Source organism: Toxotes jaculatrix, chromosome 21, assembly GCF_017976425.1.
Source record: "Toxotes jaculatrix isolate fToxJac2 chromosome 21, fToxJac2.pri, whole genome shotgun sequence".
NCBI lineage: Eukaryota > Metazoa > Chordata > Actinopteri > Toxotidae > Toxotes > Toxotes jaculatrix.
In genome coordinates, this window is record NC_054414.1 from 10203909 (window position 1) to 10226761 (window position 22853).

At 39.4% G+C, this 22853-nt stretch overlaps 4 protein-coding genes across 18 annotated transcripts; 3 read left to right on the top strand and 1 right to left on the bottom strand.

Annotated features, from left to right (window-relative positions):
- The first annotated feature begins 26 nt into the window (after positions 1–26).
- Positions 27–2196, top strand: si:dkey-197c15.6 (putative nuclease HARBI1). The gene is made up of 2 exons (XM_041067358.1): positions 27–995; positions 1465–2196. Exons 1-2 carry the CDS (start codon positions 308–310, stop codon positions 1893–1895), a joined length of 1119 nt encoding a protein of 372 aa, XP_040923292.1. The 5' UTR covers positions 27–307; the 3' UTR covers positions 1896–2196.
- On the bottom strand, positions 2186–13807 carry LOC121201493 (receptor-type tyrosine-protein phosphatase H-like). Of its 13 annotated transcripts, none has more exons than XM_041067347.1 (25): positions 13235–13791; positions 12158–12233; positions 12044–12097; positions 11535–11804; positions 10717–10980; positions 10184–10450; positions 9683–9952; positions 9093–9344; positions 8647–8916; positions 8052–8315; positions 7521–7787; positions 7066–7332; positions 6629–6886; positions 6212–6439; positions 5726–5986; positions 5393–5486; positions 5244–5291; positions 4909–4990; positions 4662–4752; positions 4444–4520; positions 4075–4209; positions 3750–3872; positions 3437–3597; positions 2936–3071; positions 2186–2645 (listed from the first exon to the last, which is right to left on the bottom strand). In XM_041067347.1, the coding sequence occupies exons 1-25, from the start codon at positions 13304–13306 to the stop codon at positions 2529–2531; spliced, it is 4404 nt and encodes a 1467-aa protein (XP_040923281.1). In that variant the 5' UTR covers positions 13307–13791; the 3' UTR covers positions 2186–2528. The 13 variants fall into 13 exon arrangements, 12 of the variants coding, with proteins under 12 accessions (XP_040923281.1, XP_040923282.1, XP_040923280.1 ...); XM_041067348.1 differs by having other exon boundaries at positions 12044–12085; positions 12146–12233; XM_041067346.1 differs by having other exon boundaries at positions 12044–12233; positions 13235–13792.
- A 1085-nt stretch (positions 13808–14892) lies between these two features.
- zgc:56095 (uncharacterized protein LOC406286 homolog) lies at positions 14893–17028 on the top strand. 3 transcript variants are annotated; one of them, XM_041067475.1, is made up of 5 exons: positions 14893–15004; positions 15562–15665; positions 15811–15957; positions 16057–16182; positions 16429–17028. In XM_041067475.1, the coding sequence occupies exons 2-5, from the start codon at positions 15564–15566 to the stop codon at positions 16576–16578; spliced, it is 525 nt and encodes a 174-aa protein (XP_040923409.1). In that variant the 5' UTR covers positions 14893–15004; positions 15562–15563; the 3' UTR covers positions 16579–17028. The 3 variants fall into 3 exon arrangements, with proteins under 3 accessions (XP_040923409.1, XP_040923410.1, XP_040923408.1); XM_041067476.1 differs by lacking the exon at positions 14893–15004 and adding an exon at positions 15010–15090; XM_041067474.1 differs by lacking the exon at positions 14893–15004 and adding an exon at positions 15122–15480.
- A 2457-nt stretch (positions 17029–19485) lies between these two features.
- syt5b (synaptotagmin Vb) lies at positions 19486–22545 on the top strand. The gene is made up of 8 exons (XM_041067472.1): positions 19486–19684; positions 20453–20628; positions 20715–20813; positions 20959–21126; positions 21508–21675; positions 21860–21977; positions 22097–22230; positions 22336–22545. Exons 1-8 carry the CDS (start codon positions 19486–19488, stop codon positions 22543–22545), a joined length of 1272 nt encoding a protein of 423 aa, XP_040923406.1.
- The last annotated feature ends 308 nt before the right edge of the window (positions 22546–22853 follow it).

The following is a 22853-nucleotide window of genomic DNA, read 5'->3' on the forward strand; positions in this document are numbered from 1 at the left end:
GCAACCTGTCAACAGCACTGAGGTTTTAATACCTTTGCATTGTGAATCGCAGTTTCTGCAAGTACCTTTATCTATTTATTTATTTATTTAGAGGAAGCCAAGCTGTATTTGTTGGTGGTTTTAATTCATGTCCACTAGGTGGCGGTAACGCACAGCTTTGCGCGGAGTGCCTAAACATTAAAGAAGAAGACCATCCTCCCATGATGCTCGCCATTTTTCGCCCCGTCTGTTATTCATCCAGCAAGTCTTGTAGGGCTTTGTGCCAAAGTTGCACATGTGTATGTAAACATCCTACAGTGGTAAACAAATGGCCTTCGCTCTGCCGGTGTGGCTTGCGGTCCAGGACGAACTGCTCAGACATGGCGAAGCAGACTGCGGGACTCCGAGCCGTTTCGACGATTTCGACGACGAAGCTTTGTTCCAGATGTTCCACCTCACCAGACCCTGCATCGCCTTCATAACCGATGCCGTCCGCGCCCGCATGAAGACGGTGACTTTGGATAAACTTGGGCTGTCCGTGGACGCGATGGTCATGGTGGCATTGAACTATTACGCACACGGAGTCTCCTCCGCCGTGATCCTGCAGAGAATCGGTCTGAGGCAGACGGACTGCACCGCGATCATCGTTGGCACCGTGTCCGGTGTCATCGCGGGGATGTCCGATCAGTTCGTCTCATTCCCGCTGACTCCGGACGCCAAAGCTAATGTCGCCGTAAAGACAGAGGAATTGTGCGGGATCCCCAGTGTGCTGGGCGTCCTGGCTCCAGCTCACTTCAAGATCAGAGCCTCTCCTTATGAGAAGAACACCTTCAGATCTTTCGTCAACACCTTGGGCTACACGTCGGTCGTGAGCCAGATCATATGCGACTCCGACGGCAACATTCTCAGTGTTGAAAAATGCTGCATGGGCAGCACATCAGAGCAGGAAATGTGGGAGTCGTCTTTCAGAGGAAGGGAGATAGAGAAGGACCTGCACGGACCGTTTTGGGTGATTGGTAAGAAAAAACAAGATAATATGGATTAAAAAAAACTTACAGAGTCCCAAAGTCTGTGTACGGAGACGCTTAACCTGTGCCAGTGTATGTTTGTATTGAATGTCTGTGTAAAATTGGCTCCTAACACACCCACAAAAGGCAGTCCATTACTTACTAGTCAATAAATAAACAAGAGAAATCCACTAAACATTAAACATACAGCTATTTTGCTTTCTCACAACTTTATACGACCCACAACAGCATACTGGTACAAAATAATAATAATTAAAAAAAACTCTAAAATCTTAACTCAAGGTCCACTGACTAGCTTTTTCTCCAGACCTAAAAAGGTGGAGGTGAAAGTCCTGGTGCTTCCACCCCACGCCCTTCCATTTCATACTACATCTATAGTGTCATTTATATTATTAAAAGACATTATGTTTGGTCTACATGGTCTTGACGACTGCACTGTCTTTTGTCTCTTTCAAAGGTGGGAAAGGCTACCACTTAAGCAAACATGTCTTGACTCCTGTGTCAGAACCTGCAAATGACAGTGAGATTTGCTTCAACAAGGCCCACGCAAAGATCCACGACGTCATGCGGACAACACTGGGCTCCATGAAGAGGCGTTTTAGGTGTCTGATGCAACTTGGTTTTGCACAAGAAGCCTCTCTGAGCAAAAAGTCTAACATTATCAAAGCCTGTAGTGTCCTGCACAACATCGCCAAGAAGTTCTCCGTCCCTCCCCCACCTGTGGCTGGTAAAATTGAGGCCCTGCATCCAGGCAAGCAGCATTCAGCACCAGTAGAGATCGACCCTGAGGCCCTAAAAGCCAGACAGAAACTCATAGAAGATAACTTCTCTTTTGTCTCGAGTAGTCAGGACTCAGGAGGTAACAACATCACAGAGGACAATGTGTGAGCAGAGTGGGCGTGCCATCTCCTCTAGGAAGCAAGCAAAGAGGATCACTGACATTAAGGACATGTTAAGGACAAACACTGGAACTAAAACCCAGCATACAATTCAAGGTTTATTCACAGTTTGAGTCTAGTTGCTCTTCTGTTCAGTTTGACACCAGTCAAGTAACTGTGACAGCACAATGGGTTTTTCATCTTGACTTGGTTAAAAACACATTCAGGTATTTTTCTTACTACAAAATATAGTTTTTCTTGTACAGACAGATAATAATGCTTTTCTACCTATGTTTCTTATTGTTAATAAATGGAATGTGAAAACATTCTGTGGTCATCTGGAGTGTTCTTAACCCCCCCCCCCCCCACGCACACACACACACACAAAATAATAATAATATTAATAATTATTATATTACACTTTTGGCAGATTAAAGGAGCAAAAATTAAAAAGTTAAATAAAAACCTAAAGTGTACTATGAATATACAGTGCATATGTTTGTCATAAAAATCTTCATATTTACAGCTTATAACAAATTACAGTATGTTGACTTGTCATATGTTGAATTATATTTTCACTGAGTGCATAAAAACCTGCCTGACAGGGCTGACAGTCTCGTTGAGTGCAGGCATTCGTCTTGTGTTAACGAAGCTCTCGGAGTGCAGTGGCATTGACATATATCATGTCTGCATTTTCATATATGTTTTCATCTGGCTGAAGACTGTCCATGATGCAGTGGTGCAGAAAAATATACTGAGACTGAAAGGAAAAAAAAACAAGTTGCTGGTCATTTGAAAAGCAGAAGTCTTGTGGGTATAGACTCTATATATACTGTATTTTGGCTGTTCCTTCCTTGCATGCAACTGCCACTGAAAGGGTTTGTTCACAAGCCCCAGAAGTTCCCATTAATATAGACCTGCAAGTGCTTGAACCAGATTATCAGCTGTGTCTAAAGATCAAACGGGAAACCTTTGGTCAAAGAAATAAATGGGTACCTGACTAATAAAGTGATAGCTCAACCTGAAACAACTTAATGTGGTCAGTTTTACCTCTGTCTGCACCATGTATGGTCGATACAGTCTCATCTTGTGCACGAAAGAATTGATGCCCACTGCTCTTTTTTTGTCTAACTGCTGAAGCAGCACATCCAAGGCAATTATAGTGCCTGTCCTCCCCACTCCCGCGCTAAGGAAGAGACAACACAGAGCGAAAGGTAAGCAGTTAGTGCCAAGACATGATGGCCATCGTGAGCAATTCTTGATGCTTTCAAAGTGGATGTTTAATTTCCTGTAGAAATCATCCACTTCTGACCCTAAAACTTACTCCCAACATAAAAACAAAGCCAGAAAACATTATAAAAGCTGGTATTTCATCTAAAATGTATATGCATATGTATCATAAGATGTAATTACAGTAAGCTATTCACGTTCTTCTGGGCCGCCTGTGTCTGACCTTTGATTTTTGTGTTACCTTAACGTGGTTATCATATAAAAGTGCCAAACAAATGGCTTAGCTTACTTTTCAGACTTAAAGAAGCACTTGTTCTGTACCTGCAATGAACCACAGTTGGTGCTCCAGTCCCTTCTCTCTCTATGTGCCATCTCACCAGTCCTCTGAACTGGATCAGGACTTTGGTGCCTTGTGGGACTCCGTGGTCAGGCCAGGCTGTGAAGTGGAAATGTTTCACTGTGCGCTCTTCTGAGTAGTTTGTCTGTTAATAAGATTCACATAGAGAAATTCAGATACTCTAGGTCTAAAGTTTGAACCACTACTGTCGATGGTAAACGCCACTTGATACTTGAGGTGTCATCATACACTACAAGCATCATCCTCTTTGAAAGCAAAATGTGTGGAAATTCGTACATGTTTCACTCTAAATTCCCTCAGTGTCCAGCTGAGTTCCTTTTGCTCAGATCTGGTGGTGACCAGGACCTCTCCATAAAGGCACGGCTTGTTGTCTGCAGGCCAGTATTGTTCACACTTGGTCTAGAAAAAGGTGAAAAAAAGGTTTAAAAAAAGTGAAATAAAAATAACTCAAGCACAGTCAAGATTCAAGATAAGTAGATTGCCAAGAGTGGAGACGCCTAGCTGTACGAGCAAATGATTCACAGCAGCTCATAAAATTTTAGGTTAACACTTCCCTTAAAATCTGGTATTAAAACACTCTCAGATCTTCCCTAAGACTCACCCGTCCTCCTTCCACGCAGTTGGTTACCATGACAATGCGTTTCGCTTTTTGTTCCCAAATCATCCTCCAGAAGTCACCGACAGTGGAGGGCAGAGGACCCTGAGTGGCAATGTATTCTCTGTTGCTGTTGTAGCCCTGAGGAGCAGTTGTCAAAGTTAATACATACACTGCTCTAGCTTTTATGTGTACTGCATAGCTCATGAATTCACATGAAGTCAGTATATGCTGCAAGACTTTAAGTGACTGTGTATGTGCGGATGTTGTAGCAACTATCTATGCGTAAATGTTGCAACCACACTTCAGACAGTGAATGATTCAAGCTTATCAAACTTGCCCTATCTTGACTGTTAGTCATCAAGAAATACTTACTGGCATGTAACTAGCATTAATGTAGTCCGAAGTCACATTGGAATTTGACGTAGTCAGTCTCACTCGACACCAGTCGTCTAGAATGAAACAACAGAATTTTTTTGAACTGCAAAATAGGTGCTACAGAAAACAGCCACAGAATATATATGAGTCAGTGGATCTGGACCCTTTCACGAGTCTCTATTGCTTGTGACGGTGCAGACGTCAGACAGGCTTACATGGCAGGACATTGTTGAAACGATTCCTCGCTTTGTTCTCAGGCAGAATGGCTGTTTTCCTTGTCTGCTCCGTGCCAACAGGAACAAGGTTCTGCATGAAGGCAGATGACACGTCATGTAGTTGAGACAAAGTTCAACGGACAACATATTAAACAGTGCCACAATTATACAGACACAATTTTACAATCGTATGCAAAAACAGGAAGAAATTAAAGAGGAAGAATGAAATTTAAATTTTTTTATTTACCTCATATTCTTGGCTAAAACCTCTGTTGTCATCTGCACTTAACTGGCTGAAGTGGTCAGGAAACTTTGCTACAGAAATAGTTCTAAAAAAAAAAAAACAAGAGTCACTGACATTTATCTTACAGTATATTTACACACACACTTTCACAGAGAACCTTTTCCTATAAATGCAGCACTTTTCTATCACGCTCACATTCACACACTGACGACACATCAGGGGCAATTTAGGGTTCAGTATCTTGCCCAAGGACACTTAGACATGTAGACTGGAGGAGCCAGGGATCAAACCACCGGCTTTCTGACTGGTGGATGAGAGTTAATGAAACGTTTACTTACTTGTCATTTTTATCAGATAGTTTGGATGCACCAATGAATGGCTTTTTTCTGTTGTGGAAAAGAAGCAAAGAGATTCACTGGCTTAGTGTGACAGAGTAAATTTCAGGGAGACAATATAACAGTAGTGTTGTCAATGGGTTAGCACCAACCTCATTAAACCCGGTCTTTTAAATAAAATGAAGACCGCCACACAGACCAGGACAACAAAGAGCACCACAGCTACTACTGCCCCTGCAATGACTCCTATAGGGAGTAAAATCTGGATTAAATGCTTTGAAATAGTAGACACTCAATCCCTATTTGCATCACGGTCAATTTGTCTTTGTTTTACCACTAGGGGGAATTTTGTCATGTAAGAAAAAAATACAACCAATGTCAAAAAGCACAATAATGAGAAAAAAGTGGGAATATAATTAAAATATTACATTAGGAAATACACTCAAATAGTATTTCTGCAGAGTAATATATTCACTTTGCCTCACCTCTTGGATCAGTAGAGCACAGAAAAACAAATGGTTCGTAACTCCTCACAGTCCCAGACAGTGAATCTACAGATACTTCATATGTTTTGGCAGGTTGGAATCCAGAAATTTTAATGTACTGCTCCCCTTCATTTGCAAAGTGAGTTTGCCCCGTCACATTCACCTCCACTTCAGTCCACACACCTTCTGGTTTATTCCAAGCAATCATGATAGAATAGCCAGCTTCTGAGTACTCACAGTGAGCACGTAAACTTGGAGGAACTGCGTGAAACAAGTGGAAAGATGCTTTTACAATCACAAACAACAACAACAAAACCATGACACAATAATGCCAGATAATGTATTGTGAACCATTATTTTTAAAATGATTTGAAATCTTTAACCTTCAATTATAGATTGAGAAGTATCATCCCAGTACATCACATTATTTCAGTGGGAAATGCAGACAAACATTTAATTAATGTGGTAAAACTGATTTGTACTTACAGATCGTTAGATTTTGGCGACATTGTTCAAAGCGTTTAGAATTTCTTTCATACGCAAGCAACACCTCATAGGTCGCGCCAGGGTAAAGGCCGGTAAATAACACGTTGTTACCTCCAGTGCTGACATGAGTTTGTCTGTTAGAGGCAGTTGCATTCGAGAATATGCCTTCAACCGTCCCTTGGATTGTTGAGTTAGTAACACGCCAGCTCACACTGGCACAGTCTATGGCTGAAAATAAATGAGAAAATCACTGCAGACAAAAGTTAGAGCACAATTCAATTATTTACTAACTTGACTTTTACAGAACCAGGACTTGTTGGCTCTTTGTAAATGTGCATGTGGAACAAAATCATTCATATTGAAAAATATCTCTTGACAACAGTTGGTACATTCATCAGAGAGGAGGCCTGTATATACCCGTTACTGTGAAGTCTTCATAAGCAGTGCTGTTGAGTCCAGAGAACATTGTGATCACCCTGAATGGATACTCTGTCCCAGGCTTGAGATGTGTGACTGGATGTGACACAACGTTTGGGGGTACATCCGGGGTAACTGTCACATAGCTGTCATTAATCTGAAGCAAGTAGTTCCAATTCTTCTCCAAATTCTCCCACTTCAGAGTTAAGCTGGTCACAGAGCGTTCAGTCACATTGACTGAAGACACCATTGGCGGAACTGATGAGAGGAAAGCAAGCTTTTACTAACACACACACACACACACAATTATCAAAGGTGAGGAGACAGGATTAAAGAGACACCTGTCTTCCTACAGTGTATGTCTACTGGAAATTTCATTTTGTTGCATATTACAGGTAAAACATCTGGCTACAAATATATATTCAGATATCACCTACCAGTAACAGCTGTAAATTGGTGTCCGGTGCTGTTGAGTCCCTCAAACACAGTGATGAGAGTGAAATTATATTTCTTCCCAGCAGTAAGCGGAGCGACCACATATGTAACAGATTCGTTTTGATGAGACTTGCTGCTGTTTCCCTTGACAGGCAAGTCACTGTCACCATACCGCAGGATGTAAGTAGAGATTTCTTTAACCTTGTCCCATGTCAGCGTTATGCTGTTCACAGTTTGTGTCACAGTCACGAGCTTAACATTTTCAGGCACTGAAAGAGGGGAGGACACACAGTTGTAGGTGTAGGAAAGAAACAAACTGTGAATCTTATTGAATTAAAAAAAAAGTGACAGCATGTTAAAACAATATTTTTATGAGACTTTTTCATAGATTAGATATTATTACAGAGCTCTGTCGTGGCTCAAGTTGCAGACCTGTTTTGGAGGAAAAAAATCTTACCAGTAGCTGCAATGTGGTTTACTCCACTGCTTCTGACATTCTCAAACACAGACAAGAGAGTGAAGTTGTATTTTGTTGCACTTGTGAGATTTGAGATGGTGTGGTTCATCAGGTTATGTCCCGTTGTTGCTGTAACATTTATCTCTCTTGTCACTCCTTCACTCCATTTAAGTGTATATTGGAGGATGTTGTCCACGTTTTTCCACAGCAGAGTTATACTGGTCTCACTTTGTCCCACTGATTTAAAGTCCTCCGCATTGCGAGGAGCTAGCATGTAAAAACACACAAGGAAGGAACTGTAACAAAATCTGATTTATAAAAAGGACATGATATAGCCTATGACGCGTTTGTATTTGTATTTGTTTTTTTTAAACAGATAAAAAGTTCCACTCAAATCAATTATTCTGTTACGGTCAAAAATATCAAATGAGCAACCTTCATCAAAGAAAAGAAACTAATTAAGAAATTAGATATTATTACAGAGCTCTGTCATGGTTCATGTTGTAGTCCTTTGGAGGAAAAACATCTTACCAGTAGCTGCAATGTGGTTTACTCCACTGCTTCTGACATTCTCAAACTCAGCGAAGAGAGTGAAGTTGTATTTTGTTGCACTTGTGAGAGTTGAGATGGTGTGGTTCATCAGGTTATCTCCCGTTGTTGCTGTGACATTTATCTCTCTTGTCACTCTATCAAATTCAAGTGCATATTTGAGGATGTTGTCCACTTTTTTCCACTGCAGAGTTATACTGGTCTCACTTTGTCCCACTGATTTAAACTCTTCTGTATCACGAGGAGCTAGAATTAAAGAGGAAGGGAGAAGAAGCTATAACATAATCTGATATTAAAAAATAATGGTTTCAAGTAATAAAAAATATTCATTATAGCAAGGATGTAAAGAGACACAGCAGAAATTATATGAAGATGTTATTTTTAAAATTGATAGGATATTAATGATATTACAAGTTTCATCTTTGCTCATCTGACAAACAGGACCAATTGTTAAAGAAAAAAAAATGTTTAATGACACAATGATGATATGATAACTAGTACAGTTGTGACAAATAATTTAAAATTTGCATATCACAACCAAACATGTTTCAAATTAAACAACTTAAACATCACCTACCAGTAACAGCTGTAAATGTGTGTCCACTGCTGCTCACTCTCTCAAACACAGTGATGAGAGTGAAAACATATTTTATCCCAGCAGTAAGTGAAGAGACCACATATTCTACTGATGTCTCTTGAAGAGTTGCATTGATGCTCTCATTTTTTGTACTACCACTGTCATTATATTGTAGGATATATGTTGAGCTGTTGTTAACCTTGTCCCACTTCAGAGTGATACTGCTCACAGTTTGTCTCAACACTATCACGTTCTTAACATTTTCAGGAGCTAAAAAGACAAAAAGAATTGACAGTTTCATTAGAGAAGAGAAGGTTCTGAGTGGTCTTTTTAGCAAATGAAATTTGAATGAAAATTTTCATTCAATTCCATTATTTTACCAGAAACAGTCAAAGATTTTTTTGAGAGAAAAACTCCTGTCATTGAGAAAAGGAAAATTCTCTTACCAGTAAATGCAACAAGGTATACTCCACTGCTTCTCACATTTTCAAACACAGACAAGAGAGTGAAGTTGTATTTTGTTGCACTTGTGAGATTTGAGATGGTATGGTTCACTTGATCTCCTGTTGATGAGGAGATGTTTCTCTCTTCTGGACCAAGCACAAGTATGTAGTCAACGTTTCCCACGTTTTTCCACTGCAGAGTTATGCTGGTCTCATTCTGTCCCTCCACTTTAAAATCATCTGCATTCTTCGGTACTAAAATTAAAGGCAGAAGAAGAAGAAGCTATAACAAAATTTGATGTTAAAAATGTGCTCCAAACAATATGCAGTGTTTTGTGGGGAAAAAAATCACTCAGTTCCAGTATTCTAGCTTCTTGTATTTTAGATTATGAGCAGATATTATATGAAGATGTTATTTTTAAAATTCATATATATTGATAGGATATTGATGGTATTGCAAGTTTCATCTTTGCTCATCTGACAAACAGGACCAATTGTTAAAATAATGTAATGACGCAATAATGATATGACAGTTTATCTAGAATTTGAATATCACCAGCCAAACATGGTTCAAATGCTTAAACATCACCTACCAGTAACAGCTGTAAATGTGTGTCCAGTGCTGTTGAGTCCCTCAAACACCGTGATGAGAGTGAAAACATATTTTGTCCCAGCAGTAAGTGCAGAGACCACATATTCTACTGATGTCTCTTGAAGAGTTGCATTGATGCTCTCATTTTTTGTACTACCACTGTCATTATATTGTAGGATATATGTTGAGCTGTTGTTAACCTTGTCCCACTTCAGAGTGATACTGCTCACAGTTTGTCTCAACACTGTCACATTCTTAACATTTTCAGGATCTAAAAGACAGTTTCATTAGAGAAGAGAAGGTTCTGAGTGGTCTTTTTAGCAAATGAAATTTGAATGAAATTTTTCATTCAATTCCATCATTTTACCAGAAACAGTCAAAGATTTTTTTGAGAGAAAATCTCCTCTGTCATTGAGAAACTTTAAATTAGATGTTGTTACAGAGCTCTGTCCTGGCTCTTGTTATATGGCTTTATGAGGAAGGAAAAGGAAAATTCTCTTACCAGTCAATGCAACAAGGTTTATTCCACTGCTTCTGACATTTTCAAACACAGCAAAGAGAGTGAAGTTGTATTTTGTTGCACTTGTGAGATTTGAGATGGTGTGGTTCATCAGGTTATCTCCCGTTGTTGCTGTGACATTTATCTCTCTTGTCACTCCTTCACTCCATTTAAGTGTATATTGGAGGATGTTGTCCACTTTTTTCCACTGCAGAGTTATACTGGTCTCATTTTGTCCCACTGATTTAAACACCTCCGCATTACGAGGAGCTAGCATGTAAAAACACACAAGGAAGGAACTGTAACAAAATCTGATTGATAAAAAGGACATGATATAGCCTACGAAGCGTTTGTATAGTTTTTTTTAAACAGATAAAAAGTTCCATTCAAATCAATTATTTTATTACGGTCAAAAATATCAAATGAGCAATCTTCATCAGTTAAAAAGAAAAGAAACTAATTAAGAAATTAGATATTATTACAGAGCTCTGTCATGGTTCATGTTGTAGACCTCCTTTGGAGGAAAAACATCTTACCAGTAGCTGCAATGTGGTATACTCCACTGCTTCTGACGTTCTCAAACTCAGCGAAGAGAGTGAAGTTGTATTCTGTTGCACTTGTGAGATTTGAGATGGTGTGGTTCATCAGGTTATCGCCCGTTGTTGCCGTGACATTTATCTCTCTTGTCACTCCATTAAATTTAAGTGCATATTTGAGGATGTTGTCCACTTTTTTCCACTGCAGAGTTATACTGGTCTCACTTTGTCCCACTGATTTAAACACTTCTGTATCACGAGGAGCTAGAATTAAAGAGGAAGGGAGAAGAAGCTATAACACAATCTGATATTAAAAAATAATGTGTTTTCAAGTAATAAAAAATATTCATTATAGCTAGGATGTAAAGAGACACAGCAGAAATTATCTATAAAAAAAAACCACACATAATATATACAGATATTTACAATAACAGGGTGGATAAAGTGCAGACAGTGTAAATGTAAACTGGAATTACAGGGATTATATATTTACATGTTATTGAAGAGGTAGTATGGTTAATAAATAGTCACAGAAAAGGTGCGTTTAAAGAAGGTGGGGGGGGGGGTTGGGGGGTGGTATGGTGTGCTAGGAGTTGGAGTTTAGGAGCAAGATAGCTTTGGGGACAAAGGTGGCCCTCCTCCTCTGGAGAATATTACAAGTTTCATCTTTGCTCATCTGACAAACAGGACCAATTGTTAAATATAATGACACAATAATGATATAATGACAAGTACAGTTGAATATGACAAATAATTTAGAATTTGCATATCACTACCAAACATGATTCAAATTAAACAACAACTTAAACATCACCTACCAGTAACAGCTGTAAATGTGTGTCCAGTGCTGTTGACTCCCTCAAACACAGTGATGAGAGTGAAAACATATTTTGTCCCAGCAGTAAGTGCAGAGACCACATATTCTACTGATGTCTCTTGAGGAGTTGCACTGATGTTCTCATTTTTTGTACTACCACTGTCATTATATTGTAGGATATATGTTGAGATGTTGTTAACCTTGTCCCACTTCAGAGTGATACTGCTCACATTTTGTCTCAACACTGTCACATTCTTAACGTTGTCAGGAGCTAAAAAGACAAAGAGAATTGACAGTTTCATTAGAGAAGGTTCTGAGTGGTCTTTTTAGCAAATGAAATTTATTTTACCAGAAACAGTCAATGTTAAAAATGCACAAATGATATATATATATAATATGCAGTGTCCATTACCATTAATGATCAATGGCAGTCACACAAGTCTGCACTATGATACAAGAATATACAAACATGTCATCAAACATAGATAAAGGACACTGGTTCATACTAACGTGGTTTTGTTGTTGGAAGGGTTGTCGTTGTAGAGGTTGTCATTGGAGAGGTTGTCATTGTAGAGGTTGTCATTGTAGAGGTTGTCATTGGAGAGGTTGTCAATGGAGAGGTTGCCGTTAGAGAGGGTGTCGTTGTAGCTTTTGAATCTGTCACTGTTGCTGTTGATGAAATATTGGACTCAGCGACACCCTAAAGACAGAGGAATAAATGTTGAGGCACAGAAGGAATGGCCTGAGCTCAAAAAATATCTAAGTTAAATTTTATACTGAGTAAAAGTCAGAAGTGTTCATCTGACCATGGAATCTACACAGAACTCTACAGCAATCACTAAGTGAATGTAACTTTTTTCTTGTCTCTATATCCTAATATTCAAAAACCCAACACTACTGTTTAGAGGTGTCCTATTGTACTCCACTTTTTGGTCAACAATTTCTCATATAGGCACAAAATTATACATCGCAAGCAGCTCATCTGAACTTTTTGAGACAGGAAAATGATACTGATGTGCAGAAACCTCGAGGAAGCGCCAGGAAACGCCAAATAAAAATTATGGTCTGGAATTCATTTTTGAATTTGTTACTTCCAAATCTACAACAATTATAACTACACCTAAAAAGTGTAGAGCTGACTTGATTCAGGCACAACTGTCCCACCATTTCAAGCAAACCACATACACTGAGCACAGAAATACGTGTACGTTGCTACCTAAAAATGCTTTTATTCTTCATAAAAATTACATATCTCCAAGTGAATATAAAAAATGATTTCATACAAAACTGTGTCTGGGTGTATCACCTTGTCTAAAATACAATATAACAATAAATGTTTTACATTGACTTATTTCCTCATCTCTTCTTTTGTCTCTCTGAGGAAGTGAGTGAGAAGACTACTGCAGCTGAGTAAGAATGAATTCACATTTCACCATCTGAAAAAGTCCACCAGTCCAATGCTGTGAAATAGTTTTTTTTTTGTCTGTCTTTATTCTCACTTTTGTTTTCTATACATCTTGACACCCCAGACACTGTAATCTAAATCTAAACTTTGCTGTGATGCATATCATGCACTGAACTTTCACTGTGGTTTTTTCTGCACCGTTTCCTTTTGATCAGTGTAACTTGCTTTTGAATAAAGGTACACTGTCTGATCACTATCAAAGAGAGGAATGTTTAACAACCAAAACAAAAACTTACCCAAAGAAGATTCAGGAAGACACACAGCAGCAAGTGGTCTGAGGTGATTTTGAAAGATAAAAGCTTCATCATTGCTACGGTTTACTAAGCTACACACATAGTATGAACTGCTTAAAATCCGTTGTTGTCCCAAGAAAAAACTTAACGTTTCTATTTTCAGTACTGCTACGGGTGTGTTGACTAAAACAACACTTAACGTCAGCAAAAAAATCCTTCAAGCCGGAGCTGACGCAGTCCAATTTTAACTTTATTCCAGTGGTGTTGACTTTTATTTCTTAACCATGTCCTCCTTTCGTAACCTCTGGTCCCCTCTCATATTGGCAAGTGACTAAGTAAATAGCTGCTTCTCCTTTTTGGCCTTGAAAAGCCACAGAGACCTTTGTCCCGCCTGTAACTTCCTTATTAACGGTTACAGTGTGCAGCTTGTCAAAGGTACGCCAATCAAGTAAATTTGCCTGTTTTACATGTTTAATACTGCGATTGCTTTAAACTTGCTGTATTTTTGTCATTACCAGTTTCATAGTTTCATGTTTGTGACTGCCTGTGTACCTTTATAATGTGTAAACAAAAGCTGACACTCTTTTTATCTATGGCAAAACTTTCAAATGATGCCAAAAGAAGTTATATTTGTTTTGTTTTGGGGTTTTTTAAAACTATTTTAAAATGATAGTTTTAATGACTCCTTAATTAAAATCACTGTCTAATCTCATTTGGACTGGTTTCACAGAGCAGAAGATTTGCTTTAGGTCTCAAGAGGCAGTGATATTTATAGCTTCCTTGTGGTTGGCATGTATAAGGAACTGCAAACAGAAAACCCTGCCAACATTATTTTAACAGAGCATCAAGTCAGGGCAGTGTTCATGGTCTCATATTATGATGAAGTACCCAATAAAAATGTATGAACAGTGTCCATCAGTGTCCTTTGGGGAAACATGAGGAGGAAGTTCACATTCATAAATGATAACAGTTTTCCTTAGTGTTGCGTGACCTCTCGTAAACAGAACAACTATAATGAGCTTCCATGTTAGATACTGAGCATGACCAGCGCTCATTTTAAAAAGTATCGTAATGCAACACTCATGCAAATTTACTGTATTTTAGGATTTTTGGCCCTTGTATGCATGATTAGTTTTTTGTTTTAAGACTCTACATTTACTAACACACAAAACTCATGTCAAGTCATCAAATTTCCACTTACATCTGTTACAAATGTTTGTTGTCAAAAACACCTAGTTACAACAATTTTGAATGTAAATGTTTATGACCTGTAGCTCAAACCCGAGTTTGTTGGCACCACAAATAAGCCTTACAGAATCAGAATGTAATTACTTTGGTGTATATAAACATCAGGAGATTCGTGGGTCTAGCTGGCCACCCCACAATGAGAGAAAAATCATACTATTTGTTGTCCAGTCTATCAAAGTTTGAACTCAAGCTGCAGCATTTCAACACTGAATCTGTTGCTTTTCAAATCTTTTCTCTTGGACTGATTCTAAGAAGCTCATCCATGACTTATTTGCGTGTTTTGTTTAGGCTGGGTTGAACATTCAGTCTACAGCTGTGATGAAAATCCTCAGTCTGAAATATGTCGTGTGGCCCCAGCACTAGGGGTGGCAGTAGCGAAGCACAGAGAGCATGAACATACGCACCAGTCAAGTGTCGTTGACTAACGTTAGCGGAGGGATGGGCGCTGTGTCCTGTGGCGTAAACAAGAAGATAAAGCCAGCCGCAGTGCTGGCAAAGTGGGCTGGTGTTATCTCCCCATAGCAAGTGAGTGACAAGGCAAATGCAACGTAGACCTGTACAAGATTAACCAAACTTTAGCCACAGTCAGGCTCAGCTGTCATGTCTGTCTGGTAAATTACATTAACAGGCTTTATGTTTCGTTAGTGCTAACTCGGCTAACGTTAGCTAACTAAACAGTTACCACACCGCTTCGGCTAGCGTCAGTCAGATAGTGTCGGTGGGTAGTCCTTCAGCGTTTTAACCAAACTTCAGCTCACCACAAAGTGTGCTCACGTTAGCGTAGCCCTCTCACCACCTGACTGAAAACGTTACAGCCCACTTGAACTCATTGCACACAACACATCACAGTAGTCTGGCTGATGTTTGACTGAGGCTGTTAAACATCGGTTGCATAAAGGCTGGTTGGCAAAGAAGTGCTGACCTTTAATAAGCTCGCTTCACAGGGAGGGTGCACACAAGGGTTTGTTAGCTAAGTTTATTGGCTGAGGAAGGCAACGTAGGTAAGATATTTTATTTTTCTTCTGGACTGTTTTCTGCTTTCTACCTGTCGCATCGATGGCAGCCTGTTTTCTGTGTTTTAGAAATGCAGTCTGCTGTTAAACAAAACCTCCATTTGGAGACCGAAGGAGACATCAACAAACTCATCAACCTGAAGCTCAATGCATCCTACACCTACCTTGCTCTGGTATGATTTCAAGTCTGTGTATGACTACTAGTATTTGTTATGCAATGTGTATTAATAGCACTATTAATGTGCACTATTTGAAAGGATCCCTCTTTCTTCTCACGTGTAATCGCTAAATATTGTGTTTTTTCCTCAACTCTTTTAGGGGATGTACTTTGACAGGGATGATGTTGCCTTGCCTAATTTCTCAAGATTTTTCCTGGAGCTCTCAGTGAAGGAGAGGGAACAAGCTGAGAAGCTTCTGGAATATCAAAACATGAGAGGAGGCCGAATTTTGCTTCAGACAATTGCTGTAAGTCCATAACGTCCAATTATGGGTGACATTTTCAGGCCATGATTACTGAGATTGGTACATTTGTTGATCCGGGTATATGTCAACTATATGTTCTAGAAACCAAGTAGAGAGGATTGGAAAGGTGGCCTGGATGCAATGTCCTTTTCCCTCGACTACCAGAAGTCTCTCAACACATGTATCCTTGATGTCCACCGCAGAGCTGGCATCCACACTGACCCCCATGTATGTCTGGCACTGATAGATATAACCACTACATGTTCTAAACTGTTTGGTTTTTTAGCTGTGAGATAGTGAATATGAAAAAAAATGCTACGATTAAAAATGTGTGAGTTCAATATGTATTAAGCTACATGTCAGTCTGGAAAACTTGAGATATTGACTGTGTTCTAATTTATTACCTGTTTGAACAACTTTTTTTGTAACAATTTGACAAATTACTGACTTTTCTCTGTTTTGCTTCTTTTGTAGCTGTGTGACTTCCTTGAGCAACACTTCCTCATCGACAGCCATGACACCATCAAGAAGCTGGGCGACTTCTGTGGAAGTCTTACCCGCATCACTGCGTCTGAGACGCATGGTCCTATGGGAGAGTACCTCTTTGATAAACACACTCTGTAAAAGTCACAGCAGTACAGTGACACAACTTGCACATTTCAAAAGATAGAGTCAAGAGGGAAACAGTCCCTCACAATGTCTATTTTTTTTCCGTTAAGACAGCTACAACCATATTGTTACACCCCAAACCCTCAAACCCTTCTTGTACCAATGGCACAAGAGAGGTTCAAAGCAAATAATATAAAATACCTCAGTCTCCCTTGAAAACAACAGTGGAGAAAATATTCTCAATAATATGGTGCTATAAACTACTATTTTTCCTAAGCTGTTAAAATGAGTCACTTGTTTATTTAGACTCATTTTATCATGTGTCATGCATTCCATTGTTTCAGAGGCTCTAAGTTTCACAGATCCTTTGTAAAAATGAACTCTATTTTGACTAAATCAGAATGGTTTAAAGACTTTAAAACATGGATGATTATGGAAACACTGAATAAAGTCAGACGATGCTCACATGTTGTTTTTGTTCGTCTTATGTCCAACTGTTCAGACAGACAGTCATCAGATTTGTCATGCAGTCTAAACATACTTTCTGTGCTTTTCCTAATGTCACGTCTGTGACTATAGAACACTGTAAAGATAAAAGGGGGACTTTGCTTACTCACTGTTGAGTGGGAGCTTAATGTTTAACATTAGGCTTCTAGACAACTTGTGGTTTGAAAATGCCTGTGCTGCTTCTTCTTAAATTACATGTTTCAGCCAAGATAACATGTGTCAGCAGACTACATCACTGCCAGGCATATTTCTTATTTCACTCTGTCAATATTTCCAGTGCAGTTTAGGAATCCAGCACTGCAACACACCCAGTTTTGGGGGGTAAAGAAGATTTGGATCCAATCAGTTGATCAACAAAGAAATATTATGACTGAGTGAGAATATGCAACAGTCTTTGAACACCATTAGGGTATAACTAAAATGCTCTCTAGTATTGTTCTGTATACTTCAAATCTACTGAAGTGCCCTTGACGGGAGAAAGGGCCTGGTAATTAGCTGTCTGTACTGACTACATGACAGAAAGTGTCCTTTCATGTTGCCAGGACACTTTCTGCTTACACACTTTAGGGGGAATATAATGCAACCAAGTATAACAGTCACACTATTCAACTTCTGCTCTTTTAGTGGTTTTTGTTTAGTTTTGTTTCCCTCTGCAGTCTAATAACTGTTGGATGAGGCTGTATTAGAGCCACTGAGATCTCCAGATGTGGCAGTGCAAACACGTGGCAGCATGCCTGAGGATTACTGTTCACAGCGCTCTAAATGCGGGTATGTGTTCTGTACAGTAAAATGATAAGCCAAGGGATGGGGAGGCTGGAATATCCACGAGCAATGGAAGTTGTTGGTAGATTGACAATTGACTGCGAGGACGGCTATGCCGAGGGGATTAGTGAAGAGCCGGATGCACTACAATCTCCTCAGTCTAATGGATAAACACAACCACCACTGCCATGCCTCATCAGTTCATCAGTCTAATGAACAGTTGTTTTTCCTACTAACAAAGAAAAGCCTTAAATTGTTCGTGTGAAATTGTTAAGAGCGGAGCAGTAATATAATAAAAGGTGACTGTTGCTCTTCATGCATCTTCAGTCAGAGACATAAAAGCAACAGATGTGTTGCCAGCGTTCTACTATTGGGAGGAGGGGTAGGGGGGATTAAATCACAACACTACTCCAGTGATTTGCCATCGCTTTAGCTTTGATAGAAAGAGCCAGTCAATGTCAACAGCATACTGAAGGGACGATGGGTGCGTGAGGGCTGCAACGGGCCAAAAAGAAAGAAGAAATACACTTTCTTCTACAACTAAACGTTGCCCTAACAGCTCTCTCAGCACAGAGGAAATTAAAGGAACATATCAACAGGTAAGATAAAGATTCATAAGATTACTAAGATTTCTGTTATGATCAAGTGCAAGAGCATTATGTTGAAAAAGAATTTAACCAATTGGGAAAAAGCTTGACTTTTTTTAATTAATTATTTTGAAATGATTAAATTGCTTTTGGTTTTAAAAACGTACTTAAAGGAGTGGGCAGCTTCTTGACTGGTTCTTTAAACGTGAATGATTTTTCCTTGTTTCCTATGGATCTGAACATAATCATCGTCCCCTAATAAAGGGCTGATAAGAATTATTAATTAGTAGATAAGTAGTAAAAAAAGTAGATACATGCCAATTATGTTTTTATTTCATTCAGAATCTTCCTCAATTCAAAGCAGCTGCAACGACACAAATGTGACAATTACCTTAAAGAAATTTGATTCCAATAAAAAACTTCTTACTTCTCACTTACTTACTTCATGTGCAGTATATTCTAAAAATTATAGTGTTTTTTTTTTCTTATTTAAATAAGAATGTGGGAATAAATACTCATGAAAACTACAAATAACAAAACCAGGGCTCCCATCCCAGTCTTAGCTGTAAAATACAAGGCTTCCTTTGAAATGCTTTAATAAACATTCATCTTTCCAGAAAACTCTCCAAATTAGTTAAGAGGGGACTCAAACAGCAGCTGTGGGTGAGGAAAATTTGGGGAGGGGACCACCTCCTTTTTATTTAAGCTTCGAGGATCTGGGATTTAGGATTAATATTGTAGTGCTAGTCGCCAGAGTTTAATCCAGTTACATGCAGAGACAGTGACGAGAGGATGGGACGAAAGGGGGAGTGAAAGCGTGGGTTATGGGGCGAGGGAGATGACAGAGAGAATGAGAGTAACAGAGGGATTAGGGTCAGCCATGTTGAGCATCTGGCTTAGGGATTTCCTATGCTCTTGTACTGTACTGCAAAGCATAGACACAGGGATTACACAGCATACATACGAAGCTGTGTTATCTCTCACTGTAGGGGCCAACTTGACAGAGAGCATAACAAATCAACACAATGCAAATAACTGCACTGACTCTGCTGTTTTTACAGCTGACATGAGGCTGGCCAGCGCTGGGGTCCGGGCCCGGAGGGCTGCAGAGCCCTCTGAACCAGAATCAGAGGAAGCTACAGAACCGGTGCATCATGAACACTCCCATTCAGAACACCACGAGCACTCCCATACAGAACATCACCCAGGCCACGACTACAACCACATGAAGGACAAGTTCATGAATGAACTTAGTCATCTGCCTAGTAAGCCTCTTCTAGAAAACAAAACTAAATAAAGTGTTTGTCTTTGGTTCTATTTTGGAAGAGGAAATCCACCCTTGTACAGACTTCACATTTTGATATATAAATATCATTAGACTAGCATTTTCTGATGAACATCAAGTTGTTCTTAAAGGCTCAAGATACTGTCGACTTGGGGGGAAAATTCACTACACTGAGCTACAGACAGAGTGTTGTGGACACAATGCAAATTGTTTTCCCTTAACAATTACTGCTGAAGAGCTCTGAGTAAAGCACTTAATGAAGCAGTGGTGTTGGTGATGGTGGCTGTGGCTGAACAGAGCCACTCCCACTGTCAGCATGTTATTATCTGATTGTGGAGAAGGGTGTTGCTGAATGCACGCTTGAAGGCTCTGCAAGCTGTCCCCAGATAAAGAAGTGAAGAAGTATCATGTTTTACTTCAGTGATATTTTGCATTGTGCCCTTGGTTCTGTTTCCAAGCTTTGAAGAAGCAGTTTATGTTCAATGATATTGTTGGATGTGATTTAGATTACAGGGGTAAACTGACCTCCCAAAATGGATTTTTCTTTGATGTAATCTCAACACACAAAATATTTAATTCCTCTTGAAAATCCTTATGTGTAAGACCAACAAACTTTTACAAAGCCTTTGAGAGAGGGCGTAGTGTTTAAAACTCAACATCTGAATAAATATCAGGTCAAATACATGTCCATCCCTATTCTATTTAAATGAAGTACTGATGTTTGAATACACCTATTTTTATTTTGCAGTTCCCATGTGGGCTGTGGGGGCCATTGTTGTGGTGGTACTGGTTCTGGTGGCATGCTTCATCTTCTGTGTTTTCAAAAAATGCTTTGGGAAAAAGAAACAGCCAAAGAAGGTGAGGGAGAGGAAGGCAGGTCGCCGCAGAAAGGCAAAGGAAGGTGAAGGAGAGGCTGGAGAGAAGGTATGTGATTTCCAGTAATTCATTATTGCATTATCTTACCTGATCTAGATCTTCATGATGATTATCTGATGTTTTTTATCTTGTAGGAGGGGGAGGTGAAGAAGGAAGGTGAGGAAGAGGAGAAAGAACAGGAAAAGTTGGGTAAGCTGGAGTTCTCCTTGGACTACAACTTCACAGATTGCCAGGTAGGTCCTGTGTGAAAACAAAATCATTCATATTAATAACTGGAAAGCTATGACTATCAGAAATAAATTCCTACATAATTTTCATGATCACTTAAACCTTTGCCTTTCACTGGTCACTCTGACACCTATTCTCTTTCCTCTGAAGCTCATAGTGGGTATCCTTCAGGCTCAGGACCTTGCTGCCATGGACATGGGGGGAACCTCAGACCCCTATGTCAAAGTCTTTTTGTTGCCAGACAAAAAGAAGAAGTACGAGACCAAGGTTCAACGCAAGAATTTATGCCCTGTTTTCAACGAGACTTTCATCTTCAAGGTACCATGTGCCTGACATTGTGCTTTCGTCAACGTGATGTCGTCTGTGTTTTGTTTGTTTTTTCTCTTCTCTTTATGTCTCTGTCGCAGCTTGTGTTGGTGTTCCAGGTTGTTGATGACATGTCACTTTTTACCCCTCATGAGGCAGAAGTTTGGCCTATGTCTCTACTTCCCCTCGTCTTTAGTCTTTCATTCCCTGAATGGCGTCTGTCAAGGTATCCCTTCCCAAAAAAATACCAATGCAGTATGTTTTTATTTGTATCTTGTCAGTGTATGTTCTTCGTTATTGCCTGGATTTGTACATTTTGTTGCATGTAAACAAAATTGTCTACCTTCTGCTGTTGTACATTATACACAATGGTGTAATAACTTGTCTTTCTAGATCCCGTATGCAGAGTTGGGCGGAAAGACTTTGGTGCTGCAAGTTTTTGACTTTGATCGTTTCTCCAAGCATGATATGATTGGTGAGATAAAGATTCCCATGAACAGTGTTGATTTGGGTCAGCCAATGCAACAATGGAGAGACTTGGAAAGTGGTGAGAAGGAGGAGGTATGATGTGCTGTGTTTTCATTTCAGCTTTTTCCAATTAATATTTAAACAAAATTCAGAATATATCATTTTTAGGTATGTATTAGAATAAATATTGTATGTCCTTGATTCCAAAAACTTATAAATCCTAATAATACACAGTTTTATAATTGACATCATCCTAACCTATAATATTTCCTTTCAGCAAGAAAAACTGGGTGATATTTGCATTTCTTTACGGTATGTACCCACTGCTGGGAAACTGACAGTGAACATCATGGAGGCAAAGAATCTGAAGAAGATGGATGTTGGCGGCTTGTCAGGTAAACAACTCAGATGTTTGATGTTCTTATTAACGACTTCAGCAAACATCGATGACATGAAGTACTGAAACTAACCACACAAAACACAACTAAATCACCGTCTTTTCCATTTCCACAAGATCCATATGTGAAGATTGTTCTGCAGCAAAATGGAAAACGCATTAAGAAGAAAAAGACGACGGTCAAGAAAAACACGCTGAATCCCTACTTTAATGAAAGTTTTAGCTTTGATGTCCCCTTTGAGCAGATACAGGTAGGCTGTGTCATTACATCAACTATCAGTTTGAAATGTAACAGACAGTAAATGGAGGAACAATAATAATAATATTTGATAACATATTTTTCTTCTTTGTTTCAGAAAGTGCAGGTCGTTATCACAGTGTTTGACTATGATAAACTTGGGAGCAATGACCCCATTGGAAAGACCTTTATGGGTTATGGAGCAACAGGAGTCGGCCTGCGCCACTGGTCAGACATGCTGGCCAATCCCAGACGTCCAGTAGCCCAGTGGCACACTCTACTGCCAGAGGAGGAAGTTGATACGGCACTCAAAGCAAAACCTCGCTAGAGTTACACCTGTCTCAGTTCAGTAAACATACTGTTGAAATGTTTCTCTGTGTTCACCCTGATGTTTTTTCAATTTGCATGTTCAGTTTTCCATTTTGTTTCTTTCGAGGTACTTAACACGTGTGTACGTGTGCAGGTGTGGTGTACTGATATGTTTTTTGATATCTGGTTGTTATTAAACCCTTGTCCCTCACCTATATATCTGTTACACCTATAAACCAATATGACTGTACTTGTATACATGGAAGACACAAAAATGTAAAGGTGCATCTTTTGTGTATGCTTTTGCATGGGCCTAGTAAACGTCTG